At 41.0% G+C, this 18,653-nt stretch overlaps 1 protein-coding gene and 2 pseudogenes across 1 annotated transcript; all 3 read right to left on the bottom strand.

Moving 5' to 3' along the window:
• LOC117493144 lies at window positions 1-2,844 on the bottom strand (annotated as a pseudogene).
• A 2,686-nt stretch (window positions 2,845-5,530) lies between these two features.
• On the bottom strand, window positions 5,531-7,573 carry LOC117493447 (zona pellucida sperm-binding protein 3-like). Its single transcript, XM_034144005.1, has 6 exons — window positions 7,570-7,573; window positions 7,383-7,494; window positions 7,185-7,302; window positions 6,854-6,939; window positions 6,280-6,386; window positions 5,531-6,167 (listed from the first exon to the last, which is right to left on the bottom strand). The coding sequence occupies exons 1-6, from the start codon at window positions 7,571-7,573 to the stop codon at window positions 6,109-6,111; spliced, it is 486 nt and encodes a 161-aa protein (XP_033999896.1). The 3' UTR covers window positions 5,531-6,108.
• A 5,798-nt stretch (window positions 7,574-13,371) lies between these two features.
• On the bottom strand, window positions 13,372-16,231 carry LOC117493141 (annotated as a pseudogene).
• Window positions 16,232-18,653: the final 2,422 nt, after the last annotated feature.

The raw sequence follows: 18,653 nt of genomic DNA, 5'->3' as shown, positions 1-18,653 counted from the left end.
TTAAAATTTGAATAATTTATTATCTCTTTGAGTCCATTGTTTCAGAAAGGTCAGATTCTGTTGCAGTGGTGTTGGACAGTGGGGGCACAGCCACATTAACCGCAGCAGTTTGGAAGACTTCATCGAGCGCCGCTGTGTTGGTACTGTTCAGCACTACTGCCTTCAACTGCAGGTGGGCCTCAGGAGAGGTTTCTTCTAGAAGTTCAGGAACTTCCTCCGCATCTTCATCTGTAGTCGCAGAATAAATGTGTTAATGTAAAAGGTGCATTGTAGAGTGCCATTTAAAAAAAAGGGTTAAGACTTTTCACATTTTACCTTTTTCTGTTCCACTTTTGTCTTCATTCTGCTCAGAAGCTAAAGTCATAAAGTCCACCTGGTTTTGGGTCGATGATGAATCAGGAAGCAGTCCTTTCCTCTGATCTTTGACAGAAAAACAATTCAACATTAAGATTTCATTATGGGCCATTTTAATCTCAATTTAGAGATTGTTAAAGGCTTCAAATGAACAGAGAATAATTGAATACCGGTATTGACTTACCAACTCCGTTTATTCCACTCCTCCACTGGCTGCCCTACATTGTAGATCTGCCGATTTGATCAAGAATGGAAGAACGCTCCTCTGCAGGTATGGGCCGGCTTTTCTGCTTGGTTGGCAAGACCATCATCGGACCCACTCTGGCCTGATGTTCCCACACTAACACAAACCAGCACAATGCATGTTAATTCAGTTACCCAGCCATCATCATGTCTAAAACCTATGCAAAAACATGAGTCACAAACAATTGATCATTATGACGACATCTGCAGCCAATATTCATCATACAAGTTTCTACAAGCTCCCCACCTGGACTGGTCTTCAGTCCGCTCCTCCAGAGGGGTTCACGCTCTTCTGGCTTCACAAACCCTCGAGGCCTAAACTTGCTCGGGCTGCTGGGCTTACTGGGAGTTTGCTCAACTCCAATTGGTCTTTTGCATTGCCCACATAAGTAGTCATTACCATCAGCGGACCTCCATCTGATGAATAAAAAAAAAAACATTCAGCACCAATAGTTTGTTTTTTGTGTGTAATTTGAAATATTTTAGGATCTCACTTACCTTCCATTCACAAAAGTGCACGCCTTGTTTGGTGCATCTGCGTTATTTATTGCCACAGCATTCAGGTGACATGTGATGTAGAGCTATGAGAAAAGCAGGTGTTGGGAAACATGCACACACAATCATGTTTAAGGCAATTGAATAGAGCCTCACCTCCCCTCTGTCCTCATTATAAAATCTGAAGGCATCAATGGACATGTGGAGCTTGTCATCCTGTGTCCTGGCTAAGAATTGAGACCTTGAGCCTGGAAGCTGAGAGTCAACAAAGCACCTATGAGGAAAAACAAAAAGAGCAACACTAAATAAGCACTCATTGACTACTATAACCAGAGTCTACATTACCCACAATGCACCACTAACATTTCTAGTCATATAGGCAAGTTCTGGAAGTAGTTATTTAGGGTCAGAACTGCACAAATCTGACCTGTGCATTTGCCAATAGTGGTACAGAAAGGAAGAACTAGAATACCAAAGATTAAAAGCAAACTGCAGATAGCCTTAGCTAATGGCTAACTTGAAGACGCCACTAAAGGACTGATCTTTTATTAACCGGTCACTCGAGTCAGCATTGCTTGCGTCTGAATTAAACCACTTGAAGAGCCTTACACATTAAACAGCTCCCTCTAGGGTCAGAAAAAGACTTTCCTTTTTGCCATTTAGCAATTTGCAGCCTTACCCATTTTCAATGAAGGCATGCCTGGGGCGAGAGTGCATGTCAGGGCTCAGTGTAGCCACGCAGCTGCTCACAAACACTCGGAGCCCCATGTGATGCCCAAGTCTGACCGAGGCCTCGATGCTGATGGGCTCACCGAGATGAAACACATTAGAGCTTCTTTTGTACTGCCAGTCACCTGCACACGGACAGAAAAAGGTACTAAGTGCAAATAGAGGCATGACAACTCATAACATGAGAAAATTACCAAAACCCACTTGTCATGATTCTCAAGTTAAACTCCAACATTTCCACTGCAGCCTGGGTCGACATGAAGGGGATCCAGGTAGGCATGAGTGAAGAACTGGACAAACTGTACTTCCTAAGAAACAGAAAACATGCATTTAAAAAAAGACCGACATCATTCAAAGATTTTTACAATGTGAGCTTTAAAAACTAAAACCTTTCGTAATGACATTCAAGTGGAATTACAGCCTCCTCCATTCGAACAACACCATATGGAGAAGCCTCAGGAGAGTATATGAGGAGGTTTGTGTAGATCAGAGAGTCCTCAGTTACCTGTGGAGAGTAGACGTGTTTAAAACTAGAAGCTATAATGAATCATATTTGAAATTAAATATATTTAAAAAGTTACCCAGTGTCTGGTGCCACACTCCACAAGTCCAACACTGATACTGTACTCATCTGCTGAAGACGCTGTAGCTCTGCAGTACTGGTTGTTGTTCTCTACTCCAAGGCGTATCTCGTCTCCATCAACAGGAACTCCAACCGCAAACATGTCGGCTTTGATAACAATCTCCAAAGAGTCTGGATGACAGGTCACTCTGATGGTATTCACCTGCTGCGGTTCCTCAGCCGGAGACTTCTGCTGCTGCTGCCCGAGTTCTGACCTGCCTGTGTTCGCAAGGCTCTGGAATGAAGCATCGTGTGTGGGCGGGAAAGCAAAAGAGGAGCTTACACAGAGTCCTACAAGGAGGATAACCTGAAAATGAAAGGCCTCCATAAGTGAAACTGATGACAGGAAACTGGTCGGCTGCTCTCTGTCTTCCTGACTGACTCACAGTATGGTTCAGTGTGAGCGGTGGAGCTTTTTAAACTCTAGCCGATCATTATCCTCATCAGAGCAGCACACCTGCGTCCAATCAGACACCCATCAGCTTAATTGGCTGCACACCCTGAACTCAAGACATGAGGCTGATGGAGAGAGAGGGTGTTTTCACATGTTTAAAATGTGCATATATTTGTTTCATTGCTTGTTACTTTGGATTTTAAATAACATGTTAGTGTTGCAGTTCATGAAAACCATGCAGGAAGCATTTTGACATCCCCCTGGATCCTTAATTTGTACACACTATCACATTATTATTGTGGTCTATGGTGTCATTTTATTATGTTTTTAAACTATCATTCATGTTTTGTTGATCTGTACAGACCAGCGACGTGCAGTCAGTGGAGGAAGGGGAGGCAGAGCCTCACCTGTCATACTCCAATGTAACGGAAAAACAACTAAAGAAAAACGAAATAGTAATAATAATAAAATGTCTCCACTGATCTGTGTTGTAAGTGTGATTTATGTATGATTCTAATCGCTTTTTATAGTCAAAATCAGCAAATTTGCCGAGCTCCGCTACGGGAGCGATGACAAGTGAGGCAGGCACGTGCTCTGCCTCTCGTAAGCCCACAGTGGGTGTTTCTCAATCGCGAGTAAAGCTGCTTCAGAGCCACTATTTCAAGCATACTACGTCATCGAGTGCCGCCGAAGTACTGTTCCAATCTCCAGTATACTTGGAAATCTACCGAGCCCGGCGTACTCCGTTTGGAGAAATATCGAGTGTGCACATGAGTAGACTTCGCGGTCTTAAAATCCCCACAATGCTTTGCGCACGGACCAATTTCCCCACATCTGTGGCGGAAGATGTAAGGCGGGGCCTCTCATATGACGCACACCTGCACACTTGCTAGCGTGTTCCACTCTTTGTTTTCCGAATGTCAGGAAGTATTCTTGACTCGCTTCTGAAGCAAGATGCTCGGCAGACATGTGCTACCAAGCAAGCGTACTCGCGATTGAGAAACACCCACAAACTTGCTGGAGCACGGGCACTAATTTAGCGCGGGCACTTATTTTGTGAGCGCGCTCAAGCCAGTTACTGTGGGGTGAGGTGAGGCACAGATGAGATCTGCCTCACCTCAGAATGCGTCACCCCACAGAAACTGGCTGGAAAGCGGGCCCTAAGCACATGCCTGTTACCATCTCACTGTAGGTCACCAATGTAATATATGTAGATCCCTTTATTACATTTATCCTCGCCATCCATAGTCTCTAAATAACTTATTTCACGTATATATGATATTTAGGCTCGCTGGTCTCAACGGCAATGAAAATGCACCAGGGGAGGCAGCCATAACCTCTGCCGCACTGAAGGGGGCGCACGTGAGCCCACAGGTTCTTGTTGCTACTGTAATTCTACGCAGAGACGGTAGACGTAACAACAAACTAGACTTTTGAAACTACAGGAAGATAAGGAGGACTTTTACAAAAAAGTAATAGAGATTGTTGTCCAGAAGGATAGCATGGACTTCATCTTCAAGTCAAGGTAAGACCACATTTGTAATGAAAATGGGATCTTACTAAGAAAGAACAATCCAATATTTAGATTTTGGGTATCCTTTTGTTGAACGGTCTGTTTAAAATGAATCGAAGCATCAGACTAAAAAAGCTTTTGAAAATAACAGAATATTTCGATTAAGGTCAAAATATAATATTTGTAAATCTGACTCAGTGAGTCAGTGCCTCACCAGCCATGAACCTCACCGCACGTCACTGGTACAGACTAAATCAAATCAAATCAAATAAAAATGTAAAACTTGTGATTTTGAGCTACATAAATACAATTTGATCTATATTTTTGAAACATAAGACATGTCATGTAAAAATCAATCCATGCAGTTCAAACAAAGAAAATATTGAAAAAACCTCCAAATACTTAAAATCATCCCAATTAATTTAAAATGACTTACAACATATAAAGTTCAAAACTATATTCTTAATTATCCATTTCAGAGGTTCACCCTGTACTGTTGCCTAAATATTTTATGTTATTTTAGATTGATCCATTTTGTTTTTCCGTTCATACTTTTTAGTTTTTTTTGGGCCAGAGGGCCGTTATTGGAGATGTTAGAGTTGAAAGGGGGAGACAGAGGGGAGGACATGCCAGAAATGTTCGGCTGGTTCAGGATTCAAACTGGTTTACTAGGCAGCGGTGACTGCATATGGGCTGCCGGCTCTAACCACTGACATATCGGGCGAACCCATTCTTATCAAGGGTTATTGACCCTTTCACTCTTTCCTATTATTATCTCCTTTATATTTGGACACATTGTATTGTCTTGTATGTGAATAGCACTTTTTTAAAAATAAAAATATATATTTATTATTTATGAGAGCTTCTGAATCGGACTGTGCCGGCGTACATGCTTACAGGACAATAACTAATATATCCACACCTTTGCTGCTGATGACTCTCCTCCTGACCTGCACTTTCACACTCATCTTGCAGACACCAGACATATCCGGTGATACATCATGAAAGTGATATATCTTCTTTTCTCACTTGATAATATCAATAACAGGATCGCTATAAGAAGACTTACTAGGATACTATAAAAAAGTGTTATATATAAAGTACTTCATGGGGAGCAATGTTTATATTGTTTTAGTCTGATGCATAACATCCTGAGTTTTATTTCAAATTCAGTTAAACATCAGTGTGTGCAAAACCAACTGCAGCGTTTCAACGGCTGTTCTTGCTTTGATTTCCCCTTCCTGCTCAGAGGTGAAGAACAATAAATAAAGTGAGGCTGTCCACAAAACCTCACAAAGACTGAAGGAAAGAGTACAATGTGAGTCAGCTTTAGTATTTATTAGTGAGTTCATAAGTGAAAAGGCCATGAAGACGAGCTTGGCATGCATTCTTATTTTCATTCAGCTTTTTGAAGGTAAGAGAAATTCACATTTTATTTTCCTCTTTCAAACACTGATACGTGTCTATCCTGACAGCAACATTTAATGTTCATACAGTGTAATCTGTTTTTATTTACGGGGATGTTTCATCAGACCAGTTGTGTGGCTTTGTTTAGAGCCATGTTAGGTATTAACAGTAAAGACTAAACATCATTGTTTCTTTAATGTTTATGTTGTATAAACATTCCTTACTAAACAATCATTAAAATAATCGTTTTGCTAGTATTAAGCTATAAGTATTACGCTGAAGTTTGGTCAGGGAGGGTGAGATTGATAGACAAATATTTAATCCTTTATTGTCTGGATTGTTATGCTTCGCCTATTTGTATGGCAAAACCATCAAAGGGCCCAGAGTAACAGTTTCACGTGCCACCAAATCTGAAACATGAATAAAAATGAAAGAGAGAGACAAATCATATTTAGTTGGGACAGTTTTCACAGACAGATCACAGATTATGAAAGTTATACAACTGTAGGATTTACAGTTTACCTTCAGGGATCAGACTTCCGAGGTTTGTTTGACCGGTGGGAGAGTTGCTGGAGCATGTATCGTCGCAACATCGACACACATCATCACTGCCATCGACATTTATCCATCTGATGATTAGTATACAGAAACAATCATTGTTTTCCTTTAGCTTTGAGTTGAGGGCATTTACACCCAAATCCAATGTTGAAATAATAGCCATTTATTTGTATACATATACTCCATGGGCAGCGTCAACATTCTAAAATATTCTTAAAGCTTACATTTAGCACATTCCTCTCACATGTGTACTGTTTCAGTTCAAATGCTGAGGTAAGCATCGCTGTTACATTGATCTGGCTGTACAGAGACAGCATGGAACATTCATTTAGAAAGTATTTATCCTTATATTTACATGTTTCCTTAATTAAGTAACTTGATTACTTAAGCAGCAAGAAATATTAATAGCAAACATTTGAACCAGTTTTAGCTTATAAAGAATTGTTAACCTGATGAGCCTTTGTAAATGATACACTGACAAACCTTTTGCAATATTAAAGTAAGGAGCAACAATTCACAAAATAAGTAATAAAAGCACCTTGAATTTATATAATTGCAGGCCTTGTTGACGGGGCTGCTCTTCCGCATTTCAGAGGTCGCTTTCAGCTGGCAAGTGATAAAAATCTAATAAATCCAAATGCTGCTGTCGTTGAAGAAGCAGCGACTCACTGCTGCTGCTGAAGATATATTTGCTTTGTTTGAAAAAACGATAGCAGAGTACGAGGAGGAGCTGTCTCTTTCCAAAGAGGAGAACAAGAGACTCCAAAAACTACTGGACGCTGTTTAAGAGAGACCAAAGAAATGTCATTATACAACCTCGAAGCATTTCCAAATATGACAAAATCATTCAGGTTATAGAAGTGGCTCACTGAGTTCCTTGTGTCCTGGGGAAACAGGAAGGCATCGAGCTGCAGCTGAAGAGAAGAAGATCTTGTTCTGGGATTGAAAAGTGCATTTGATCCTTCCTCTTTGGCATCATTGAAGCACCTGACGAAAAGAAAATTAAAATTTGAATGCAATTTAAGAGCCAATTATCAGTATCATACTGTATTCTGAGCTTCTCTTACCCATGGTTTTCGATAAAGTAGTATCTGGGGGCTGATCTCGGGTCAGGAGACAGAGCGGCGACACAGCCGTCGATAAACAGGCGTCTATGTCTGTCTCTTGCCCCCCCCCTCCCTGTGAGCCTAGTGTGCTCCGATTGGTCAGCTCGGCCACTCTGTTCTGATTAGTCAACCACCAGAGAGGCTCCACCCATGTCTAACAGCGCTTTTTTCGGCTCGCTCTCAGCGGAACAACAGTCTTATAATGGCCTCGGTACAGCCGTATATTTTATACACTAACTAACCGAACTGTACCTACAACTGTTGTTATAGAAGAGTAAGTTATTTTTACCTGTAATAAACTACTACTGTTTGATGAGAAATCAAATCATGGTTTGCTATATATGAATGATAAGTTATAGGAGCAAATAATTCAGGGAAGAAAGGATAGGTCTACTAAGTATTTCCATCAAACTTTATTTTTAGAAATGTACAAAATGAACATGCGTAAATATACATATATACACTGTATATCATCCATTCCTCCCCTTATAGGTGTTTTCGGCATCTTGCCTATCGCAGCTTTGTAAGCGGCTGCCGGGGCTTTTTAGGACGAGGCATCAGAGTGGGTCATCCCGTGTGTGTGTTGTCCGCCAGATACGCCTGGAGTTTCCTGATCTGGCTGGACGATATCAAATGCAAATCACAAAATATTAGAGAAACTTAGTTGTTTTAGATTCGTTAGTAGTAGTTGTGGTAGGAGTGTGTATCTATCTATCTAATCAACACAGTTAGCTTGCCAGCTAATATGCTAACCTACGTTTGCTAGTTGTTCAGTGTAATATGCTATAGGCTACTATACTATACTATACTATACTATACTATACTATGAACAACAGATAGTGGTTCATATTAGGCTATCAAGAACATGTTTACAATTGCAATCTTATACGGGTAGTCTGCTACATTCATTGTAGCTGGCATAACAACAATGTTTTCCCGAGCAAACTCATGTCTAGCTCCGTTGTTTAGCTCGGTAGCATACACGCTAGGAACGCCAGCTATAATGTAATTACGTTTTCGCGACCTGACCGTACGGTAAATCACCCGGAGTATACTGTCTATGAGTATTTCGTGTGAGAATGCAGACATTCTCCTGCTATGAGATACATGTATGCAAGGCCATCTGCTGATATTGGAGTTGATATATGGAAACGCTAGCAACTTAGTTAGCACTGTGTCAATGGCTTAGCAGTCCGAAACACGTTTACACATTTAAACAGTCGTGGTAGATACCTTGTTTGATAAATACACAAATAACAATGCAAACTTACAGGTTGTGTACCCGAATCTTCCCCTGCTCCAAACGGTCCAAACAAACTGGGAATAGCATCGTCCTTCAGTTTCAAATGCTGTGCATATCCGGCCTCAAACTGGGCAATGTTTTGGAAGCTTTCATCTGTGAAATGCCGCGCACACAGTAACGTTCTTCGAACCTCTGAAGGAACAGTGTTAAACAGAAATTTCAACCACTGACTTCGTCGTAGTTCTTCCGTCGGTAGGACAAACAGCTCAGATTTCCCCTCACATTTCAGGAAACAGGTCCTTGGCATTGGCATGACTGGATCGATTGTGAACTGAACCAGAGCTTCCAACAGTAAATGTTAGGCTGGCAGAGGGTGCGGCCAGCGCCGCTGGGTGTGGCCATAGCTCTTCCGGATTGGTCCATTTTGTTCCGGGTACCGCATGACATCATGTCGTACCCGGAAGAATCAAATGGACAATGACGTATCTCCAACGAGGCGTTTTGGAGAGGTATTTTCTGTGTTAGAGTTTTACTCGCTACAGGGTGTACTTTGAGGGTTTTGACTCTGCACACCGTTTACATGCATAAAAACCTTCATAACACACAAGGGGACGGGTAATAACCGGAAAAGCATGACACCTCTCCTTTAAGATATTCATTGCTATCGGGATGTTAAGAGCATTCCATGGAATATAACAAAAAGTGTATCTCGAGCCTGTTTCTCAAACTTACATACCCTACCTTTAAAGCTGGGGTAGGTACGTTTTAGAAACCGGCTCGAGATACACTTTTTGTTATATTCCATGGAATGCTCTTAACATCCCGATAGCAATGAATATCTTAAGTGCTTTGACAAAAAATCCATAAAAAAAATGTAATCTGTGGAAGCCGTGGTGCTGTAAAAAGCTACGACCAATCATTTTAGCCGGCCCAGCTAAAATAACTGGATGGCCTACCTGCCCTGTCAGCCTTCCATCTGTGCACAAACTTATCTCGTGCCCTCATTGGTCATGTGCGCGTTCGTGTGTGTTGGAGGAGGGGCTCTGTAAGGAAGTGGCAGATTTTTTTCCGGCTGTGTATTTTCCAAATTCTAGCGCACTCGAGCTGGTTTCCTCCAAAATTACCTACCCAACCTGCAACCACAGTTACATATCCACCATCTTCTATTAATCATCAACAACTTCCAGTCACTTTGGAGCCACAGTCTTGTAGTCCAGCTTCAAATACATATTCAGAGTCACCAGCAGCAACAGGTCGACACTGACTGCTCTGTGAATGCTTGACTTCTCCCAAAAAAATATCCCATGGAGACAAAAGGCGTCCATTTTTAAAGAGGTCAGCCTTTACCGCAATGATTATGGACACTTCTGTGCATTGTACACTGATAGTGGATCCCTCATGAATTGGTGGTTCACTGATTTGATTTTCTGTGTCAAACCCTAATGCAGCAGTTTTATATTCCCTTCCTTCAGCATCGATCATTGGTCCATCTCTCAAAGTTCGAATGGCGTCTGCAAAACCAAAAGCAAAAAGTGACAGCAGTGCCACAGAGCCTAAGCAAACACAACACTACCAGTAGAACAAGTGATAATTTAGGAAATCTAAACCATACTGAATTTAAATAAGATGCAGAAGGTTCAAACTCTCAATGTCAAATACTTCCCAGTGCAGACTAATCACATGGAGAGGACAGCTGGAAGCAATTACTCATTAACTGATGAGAATTAAAGCTGCAGTCACACCGAAATACCTGCATGTGATTGGCCCACACCTGACATGTGGGTTTACATCTAGTAGTTACACTGATGCTTCCTTCCTTATGCATCAATCAATGTTGAAATATTATATACTACAGTTAATGGAGAGCAATTTAAAATGCAGCCCCATTTTATTCAACATCATTCAGTTTATTTTGTGCATGTAGGTTTTAATGTGGTATACGAGTACGATTCAGTTCCAGTCCACTGTAAAGTGAAACAAAAACTTACACATTTACAGCTTCACTGGTTTCTGGCTTTGAGTCCCAACAGGCACTTTGTTGCAGGGACCAAAAAACATCCCAGGAAGTTTCATCTTCCACATGGCCTTTTAGTCTAAAAACAAATGTGTGATGTCATGGCTACCATTACATTGAGCCAATATTTTAACCTGTTCCACCCTGAGCCTGTTTTTCAGGTCTCAGGCTTGAAAATGACATTCCCAGAACAAATGACCATATCTTCCCTTCTAAATTGGTTAAATTAATAATCTTTGTTCTCAAAGTAATGATAAACCTGTGAGTTGGATGTAGAAAAGTCAGAATCAATATACTGTAGATGTTTTTTATTTTAAAGAAAATTCCGATTGAACATATTAAAAAAACTGTAAATTATAGTGTCCGTCCAAAAATTATTTTGTACTTATAGTGAAAACTACCCTTGGATGATGGGTTAGTAGACTAAAAGCTTTAGGAATCCAGTACAACATATAATAAGTACCCTGTATCAAGATTGATGCAAAACAAGTGCAATTTGACCTTTTTAGAGAGATTTAGCAAAAGAAACCCACTTCTGGGGTCATTTGGGTGGATTTTCCATATCTCTGGCCCCCCTTGGTCGATTTTGATGAATGAAATCTCTTTATAACCGCTAGAGCCAATGGAATTGAGGGAAAGTTCTACACACACCAACACATTAACAAATAAGGAGTGAGAGTGATGCGTGGCCAAAACCGGAAGCTGCATACACTCTGTTGGCTACCATTAGCAGCTAACTTTTTTTCTCCGATTTTTTACATAAAAATGGAATTATGGATTATAAAACATTTTTCAAGCTACAGATACATTATTAAACCTATGGATCAACCGATTCAGCCGCTTTTTTTCTCGTTTTAATGCCATTGAACACGTCCTTTGATCAGATAGACAGCTACGGTGAGACGATCTCCCGTAAAGGTACGTTTTGTGATGTCTGTGTTTGCTTCCGCTGTCGCAAGTTCGGATCGCTCAGTGATGATACTATACCTATATAATCTGTGGAGTCTCAGCTTTAATCGGATATTGTATGTGCAGTTACGATAAGTAATAAGGGTATCTTTATCTTGAGTTCTGTGCTAAGTGAGTTAGCATTTTTTCTGCTTAGTATTACCCTTGTTTGGTAAAAATGGTTCATATCTTCAGTTAGCTGGAGATTCTTCCCGTTATTCTGGTGCTACAACATTAATGGTTTCATTAATGTTAAGAAGCCCTGAGACACAGTCTCGAAAAAAAACGGTTGGGGGGGGTGTCCAACTGGGGGGGACCTTCGTCCTTAAGAGGTTAAAGTCTTGCTTCAGTTTTTTTTTCCCAGATGGCTTGAAATAATGGCATCTGTAACCAAGGGTGTAACTTTGGTTTGAGAAGTGGGGGGGACACAAAACAGGGGGTCCTCCGCAATGAAACATTTTCTCAATTTCCTGCCTTTCTACAAATATATTAAGGACTATAGTGTTAAACAAATCCAAGAAAAATGTGTAGTGTATATAATGAGTGGTGCACACTTATCTAGTATCCTATCCATGTAAACCTGTTTGATTTGAGATGACCTTACCTCCTGTTGGGGGGGTCCGGGGGCATGCACCCCCGGGAAGATTTTTGTCTTTAAATTGAAGCTAAAGCATCAATCTGGTGCACTTTGAGGGCCACATGAAGAGATGTATGGATACAGCTCTCAACAATCAAATGAAACAGAACTGTATATATTTCAATAATCAAAAAACCATTATAATATGCTCACAAGCAATAACACATCATTGATAAACTCCTCTCTATATCTTTATTTTACCTAGTCTGCATTCTTTCTTTTTATTTATGCATATTTGACTAATCACTCCCCTTTCAAACTGTGTTTTTTATTTTTGTACTGACCTATAGTACACATTGGAAGGATTTCTTAACTTATTTTATATACAACTAATATTACATATGGAAATATTTGTTTACATAGATGACCAAACCGTTTGAGACCCACTGAGACTACAGTTTACAACCTAATCCCTCAGAGTCCTTTAGCTCACCGAGTTGACGTGATCTCTCTCAGTCCCCCAGGAGAGAATTACGCCCATGTCTGTAACTATACTCATCTAAAGATTCATGTCACTTTTTTTAAATCAGTCCCCAAAAACAGGAGTGAATAGATTTGCTAAGCTAAAGTAACAACTCAGGACTTTGTAAACCATCAAATTGTACCTCTAAAACATATTGACTACCCTAGTAGAGGTCTGGGTACTCTATTAGAATTCAGTCTCCAGTCAAAAAACCCAATGGGCCTGGACACAAAGTTATGAGACCATGTTTATATCTTAATGTTCAGGGTCATTATATTGCCAGGGCCCCCATGGTAACTCCCCTTTCAAAAAAAGGGGCCTACTCATGTACAAAGGCTTTGTTGCAGCACTGAAGTTCAAATATAAACTGGCTGACCTCCAATACATCACCTTTATACAGCTGTTACAACTAAAGCAAATGACACCCCAGAAAATAAATGCCATGTTGTAGTACCATTTTTAGCATCAGACAAGCACAAGAATAGACATGGAACATGGATGTCAAATTGCAATTTGGGTCCCCCCTAAATCGTTTACCGTTATATGGAATACTTTGGCTAATTAGGAAACAATTGTTAATTGTTTTTAGCTGTAAGCAGGTCATCAGTTTTCCTTGTGTATTGCAACCATTAAAAAGCAAACAAATTAAAATTTGAATAATTTATTATCTCTTTGAGTCCATTGTTTCAGAAAGGTCAGATTCTGTTGCAGTGGTGTTGGACAGTGGGGGCACAGCCACATTAACCGCAGCAGTTTGGAAGGACTTCATCGAGCGCCGCTGTGTTGGTACTGTTCAGCACTACTGCCTTCAACTGCAGGTGGGCCTCAGGAAGAGGTTTCTTCTAGAAGTTCAGGAACTTCCTCAGCATCTTCATCTGTAGTCGCAGAATAAATGTGTTAATGTAAAAGGTGCATTGTAGAAGTGTCATTTAAAAAAGGGTTAAGACTATTTCACATTTTACCTTTTTTCTGTTCCACTTTTGTTTCTTCGTCTTCATTCTGCTCAGAAGCTAAAATCAGAAAGTCCACCTGGTTTTGGGTCTAATGATGAATTCAGGAAGCAGTCCTTTCCTCTGATCTTTGACAGAAAAACAATTCAACATTAAGATTTCATTATGGGTCATTTTAATCTCAATTTAGAGATTGTTAAAGGCTTCAAATGAACAAAGAATAATTGAATACCGGTATTGACTTACCAACTCCGTTTATTCCACTCCTCCACTGGCTGCCATACATTGTAGATCTGCTGATTTGATCAAGAATGGAAGAACGCTCCTCTGCAGGTATGGGCCGGCTTTTCTGCTTGGCTGGCAAGACCATCATCGGACCCACTCTGGCCTGATGTTCCCACACTAACACAAACCAGCACAATGCATGTTAATTCAGTTACCCAGCCATCATCATGTCTAAAACCTATGCAAAAACATGCGTCACAAACAATTGATCATGACGACATCTGCAGCCAATATTCATCATACAAGTTTCTACAAGCTCTGCACCTGTACTGGTCTTCAGTCCGCTCCTCCAGAGGGGTTCACGCTCTTCTAGCTTCACAAACCCTCGAGGCCTAAACTTGCTCGGGCTGCTGGGCTTACTGGGAGTTTGCTCAACTCCAATTGGTCTTTTGCATTGCCCACATAAGTAGTCATTACCATCAGCGGACCTCCATCTGATGAATAAAAAAAACATTCAGCACCAATACTTTGTTTTTTGTGTGTAATTTGAAATATTTTAGGATCTCACTTACCTTCCATTCACAAAAGTTGCACGCCTTGTTTGGTGCATCTGCGTTATTTATTGGCCACAGCATTCAGGTGACATGTGATGTAGAGCTATGAGAAAAGCAGGTGTTGGGAAACATGCACACACAATCATGTTGAAGGCAATTAAATAGAGCCTCACCTCCCCTCTGTCCTCATTATAAAATCTGAAGGCATCAATGGACATGTGGAGCTTGTCATCCTGTGTCCTGGCTAAGAATTGAGACCTTGAGCCTGGAAGCTGAGAGTCAACAAAGCACCTATGAGGAAAAACAAAAAGAGCAACACTAAATTAGCACTCATTGACTACAATAACCAGAGTCTACATTACCCACAATGCACCACTAACATTTCTAGACATATAGGCAAGTTCTGTAAGTAGTTATTTAGAGTCAGAACTGCACAAATCTGACCTGTGCATTTGCCAATAGTGGTACAGAAAGGAAGAACTAGAATACCAAAGATTAAAAAGCAAACTGCAGCTAGCCTTACAGTAGCTAATGGCTAACTTGAAGACGCCACTAAAGGACTGATCTTTTATTAACCTGTCACTCGAGTCAGCATTGCTTGCGTCTGAATTAAACCACTTGAAGAGCCTTACACATTAAACAGCTCCCTCTAGGGTCAGAAAAGACTTTCCTTTTTGCCATTTAGCAATTTGCAGCCTTACCCATTTTCAATGAAGGCATGCCTGGGGCGAGAGTGCATGTCAGGGCTCAGTGTAGCCACGCAGCTGCTCACAAACACTCGGAGCCCCATGTGATGCCCAAGTCTGACCGAGGCCCCCGATGCTGATGGGCTCACCGAGATGAAACACATTAGAGCTTCTTTTGTACTGCCAGTCACCTGCACACGGACAGAAAAAAGTACTAAGTGCAAATAGAGACATGACAACTCATAACATGAAAAAATTACCAAAACCCACTTGTCATGATTCTCAAGTTAAACTCAAACATTTCCACTGCAGCCTGGGTCGACATGAAGGGGATCCAGGTAGGCATGAGTGAAGAACTGGACAAACTGTACTTCCTAAGAAACAGAAAACATGCATTTAAAAAAAGACCGACATCATTCAAAGATTTTTACAATGTGAGCTTTAAAAACTAAAACCTTTCGTAATGACATTCAAGTGGAATTACAGCCTCCTCCATTCGAACAACACCATATGGAGAAGCCTCAGGAGAGTATATGAGGAGGTTTGTGTAGATCAGAGAGTCCTCAGTTACCTGTGGAGAGTAGACGTGTTAAAACTAGAAGCTATAATGAATCATATTTGAAATTAAATATATTTAAAAGTTACCCAGTGTCTGGTGCCGCACTCCACAAGTCCAACACTGATACTGTACTCATCTGCTGAAGACGCTGTAGCTCTGCAGTACTGGTTGTTGTTCTCTACTCCAAGGCGTATCTCGTCTCCATCAACAGGAACTCCAACCGCAAACATGTCGGCTTTGATAACAATCTCCAAAGAGTCTGGATGACAGGTCACTCTGATGGTATTCACCTGCTGCGGTTCCTCAGCCGGAGACTTCTGCTGCTGCTGCCCGAGTTCTGACCTGCCTGTGTTCGCAAGGCTCTGGAATGAAGCATCGTGTGTGGGCGGGAAAGCAAAAGAGGAGCTTACACAGAGTCCTACAAGGAGGATAACCTGAAAATGAAAGGCCTCCATAAGTGAAACTGATGACAGGAAACTGGTCGGCTGCTCTCTGTCTTCCTGACTGACTCACAGTATGGTTCAGTGTGAGCGGTGGAGCTTTTTAAACTCTAGCCGATCATTATCCTCATCAGAGCAGCACACCTGCGTCCAATCAGACACCCATCAGCTTAATTGGCTGCACACCCTGAACTCAAGACATGAGGCTGATGGAGAGAGAGGGTGTTTTCACATGTTTAAAATGTGCATATATTTGTTTCATTGCTTGTTACTTTGGATTTTAAATAACATGTTAGTGTTGCAGTTCATGAAAACCATGCAGGAAGCATTTTGACATCCCCCTGGATCCTTAATTTGTACACACTATCACATTATTATTGTGGTCTATGGTGTCATTTTATTATGTTTTTAAACTATCATTCATGTTTTGTTGATCTGTACAGACCAGCGACGTGCAGTCAGTGGAGGCAGAGCCTCCCCTGTCATACTCCAATGTAACGGAAAAACAACTAAAGAAAAACGAAATAGTAATAATAATAAAATGTCTCCACTGATCTGTGTTGTAAGTGTGATTTATGTATGATTCTAATCGCTTTTTATAGTCAAAATCAGCAAATTTTCCGAGCTCCGCTACGGGAGCGATGACAAGTGAGGCAGGCACGTGCTCTGCCTCTCGTAAGCCCACAGTGGGTGTTTCTCAATCGCGAGTAAAGCTGCTTCAGAGCCACTATTTCAAGCATACTACGTCATCGAGTGCCGCCGAAGTACTGTTCCAATCTCCAGTATACTTGGAAATCTACCGAGCCCGGCGTACTCCGTTTGGAGAAATATCGAGTGTGCACATGAGTAGACTTCGCGGTCTTAAAATCCCCACAATGCTTTGCGCACGGACCAATTTCCCCACATCTGTGGCGGAAGATGTAAGGCGGGGCCTCTCATATGACGCACACCTGCACACTTGCTAGCGTGTTCCACTCTTTGTTTTCCGAATGTCAGGAAGTATTCTTGACTCGCTTCTGAAGCAAGATGCTCGGCAGACATGTGCTACCAAGCAAGCGTACTCGCGATTGAGAAACACCCACAAACTTGCTGGAGCACGGGCACTAATTTAGCGCGGGCACTTATTTTGTGAGCGCGCTCAAGCCAGTTACTGTGGGGTGAGGTGAGGCACAGATGAGATCTGCCTCACCTCAGAATGCGTCACCCCACAGAAACTGGCTGGAAAGCGGGCGCTAAGCACATGCCTGTTACCATCTCACTGTAGGTCACCAATGTAATATATGTAGATCCGTTTATTACATTTATCCTCGCCATCCATAGTCTCTAAATAACTTATTTCACGTATATATGATATTTAGGCTCGCTGGTCTCAACGGCAATGAAAATGCACCAGGGGAGGCAGCCATAACCTCTGCCGCACTGAAGGGGGCGCACGTGAGCCCACAGGTTCTTGTTGCTACTGTAATTCTACGCAGAGACGGTAGACGTAACAACAAACTAGACTTTTGAAACTACAGGAAGATAAGGAGGACTTTTACAAAAAGTAATAGAGATTGTTGTCCAGAAGGATAGCATGGACTTCATCTTCAAGTCAAGGTAAGACCACATTTGTAATGAAAATGGGATCTTACTAAGAAAGAACAATCCAATATTTAGATTTTGGGTATCCTTTTGTTGAACGGTCTGTTTAAAATGAATCGAAGCATCAGACTAAAAAAGCTTTTGAAAATAACAGAATATTTCGATTAAGGTCAAAATATAATATTTGTAAATCTGACTCAGTGAGTCAGTGCCTCACCAGCCATGAACCTCACCGCACGTCACTGGTACAGACTAAATCAAATCAAATCAAATAAAAATGTAAAACTTGTGATTTTGAGCTACATAAATACAATTTGATCTATATTTTTGAAACATAAGACATGTCATGTAAAAATCAATCCATGCAGTTCAAACAAAGAAAATATTGAAAAAACCTCCAAATACTTAAAATCATCCCAACTAATTTAAAATGACTTACAGCATATAAAGTTCAAAACTATATTCTTAATTATCCATTTCAGAGGTTCACCCTGTACTGTTGCCTAAATATTTTATGTTATTTTAGATTGATCCATTTTGTTTTTCCGTTCATACTTTTTAGTTTTTTTTGGGCCAGAGGGCCGTTATTGGAGATGTTAGAGTTGAAAGGGGGAGACAGAGGGGAGGACATGCTAGAAATGTTCGGCTGGTTCAGGATTCAAACTGGTTTACTAGGCAGCGGTGACTGCATATGGGCTGCCGGCTCTAACCACTGACATATCGGGCGAACCCATTCTTATCAAGGGTTATTGACCCTTTCACTCTTTCCTATTATTATCTCCTTTATATTTGGACACATTGTATTGTCTTGTATGTGAATAGCACTTTTTTAAAAATAAAAATATATATTTATTATTTATGAGAGCTTCTGAATCGGACTGTGCCGGCGTACATGCTTACAGGACAATAACTAATATATCCACACCTTTGCT

This window comes from Trematomus bernacchii, unplaced genomic scaffold (genome assembly GCF_902827165.1).
Source record: "Trematomus bernacchii unplaced genomic scaffold, fTreBer1.1, whole genome shotgun sequence".
NCBI classification, from domain to species: Eukaryota; Metazoa; Chordata; class Actinopteri; order Perciformes; family Nototheniidae; genus Trematomus; species Trematomus bernacchii.
The sequence above is the reverse complement of the archived record's forward strand: the minus strand, read 5'-3'. Positions and strand labels throughout refer to the sequence as shown.

Bases quoted from the DNA above. Each gene is read 5' to 3' on its own strand.
- LOC117493447 (XM_034144005.1), bottom strand. The intron at 7,303-7,382 runs GTAAGAGAAGCT...TCTTTTCGTCAG, and splicing joins TACTTTATCGAAAACCATGG to GTGCTTCAATGATGCCAAAG. The intron at 6,940-7,184 runs GTGAGCCACTTC...TGGATTTATTAG, and splicing joins CCCAGGACACAAGGAACTCA to ATTTTTATCACTTGCCAGCT.